The following is an 829-nucleotide window of genomic DNA, read 5'->3' on the forward strand; positions in this document are numbered from 1 at the left end:
GACAATGTTTCTGCTGGTGCGTAGATTTATCTTCGTTCATGTTATTGCATTTCACTTATTCTTTCTGCAGCTTGTTGGAGTCAGTTTGGCAAACAGATCATGTATGCTACAAGCACGAAGCTAACGATTGCGTCGTCTGATTTTGCCAAGAGTTTTGTCATCAATCTCCCAGTTGAATTTCCTGGGTGCGAGGAAGGACTGGAAACTCATGGTACGCGTCTTATCAAAAACTCGTCTGCTGCTGATGCTTTTATGCTCGTTCTAGTTGATGCTTTACGCTGGATTTCGCCACAAAGCATAGTAATTAGCTACGTCCAGTCGGAGGACGATGAAGAAATTGCCTGTCCGCTGCTTGTGCTTTCAGCGTCCCATGGGCAACAACTAGATGAGGTTGTTATTTCAATTAGCGGGCTTCGAATACTGACTTGTTTATGTGGACGATTTGCAGGCATGCACGGAGTGTTCTGCTTTAGCGGTTACTCGAAGATTTCCTGCGATTGAATCTACTATTATTCCACCCATGAACAGTCCGTATATGCTTGTGCAGAACCTAGAACCATGGTATGATATACATATTCTCGGTGTTTTCATTAAGTCTTTTTTTCCAGGAAAATCGTGTTGACAACTTGTAGAAGGTCCATCGATGCACATGTTGGCCTTCTAGGCTGGCGGTCCGAAGGTGTTTGCAGTCTTGATTTGTCAGATGATTTGTGGAGAGCTGACATACCCATGTTTGGTAAGTAGACATGTTTAGTATAGACAGTTCTTATGGTGTATATCTTTGTAGATTCTTCGAGTGACAATGCCTTAACTGGACTGGCGATTGATC

The 829-nt window shown here is 43.2% G+C and overlaps 1 protein-coding gene across 1 annotated transcript; it reads left to right on the top strand.

Moving 5' to 3' along the window:
- Window positions 1-6: 6 nt before the first annotated feature.
- LOC112343985 lies at window positions 7-828 on the top strand (the record flags this gene model as incomplete). Its single annotated transcript, XM_024668112.1, has 6 exons — window positions 7-16; window positions 71-211; window positions 266-390; window positions 449-561; window positions 609-736; window positions 788-828. Coding segments are annotated over exons 2-6 (519 nt in total), but the record flags the coding sequence as incomplete, so codon positions are not given.
- Window position 829: the final 1 nt, after the last annotated feature.

This window comes from Selaginella moellendorffii, unplaced genomic scaffold, assembly GCF_000143415.4.
Source record: "Selaginella moellendorffii unplaced genomic scaffold, v1.0 SELMOscaffold_3, whole genome shotgun sequence".
Lineage (NCBI taxonomy): Eukaryota > Viridiplantae > Streptophyta > Lycopodiopsida > Selaginellales > Selaginellaceae > Selaginella > Selaginella moellendorffii.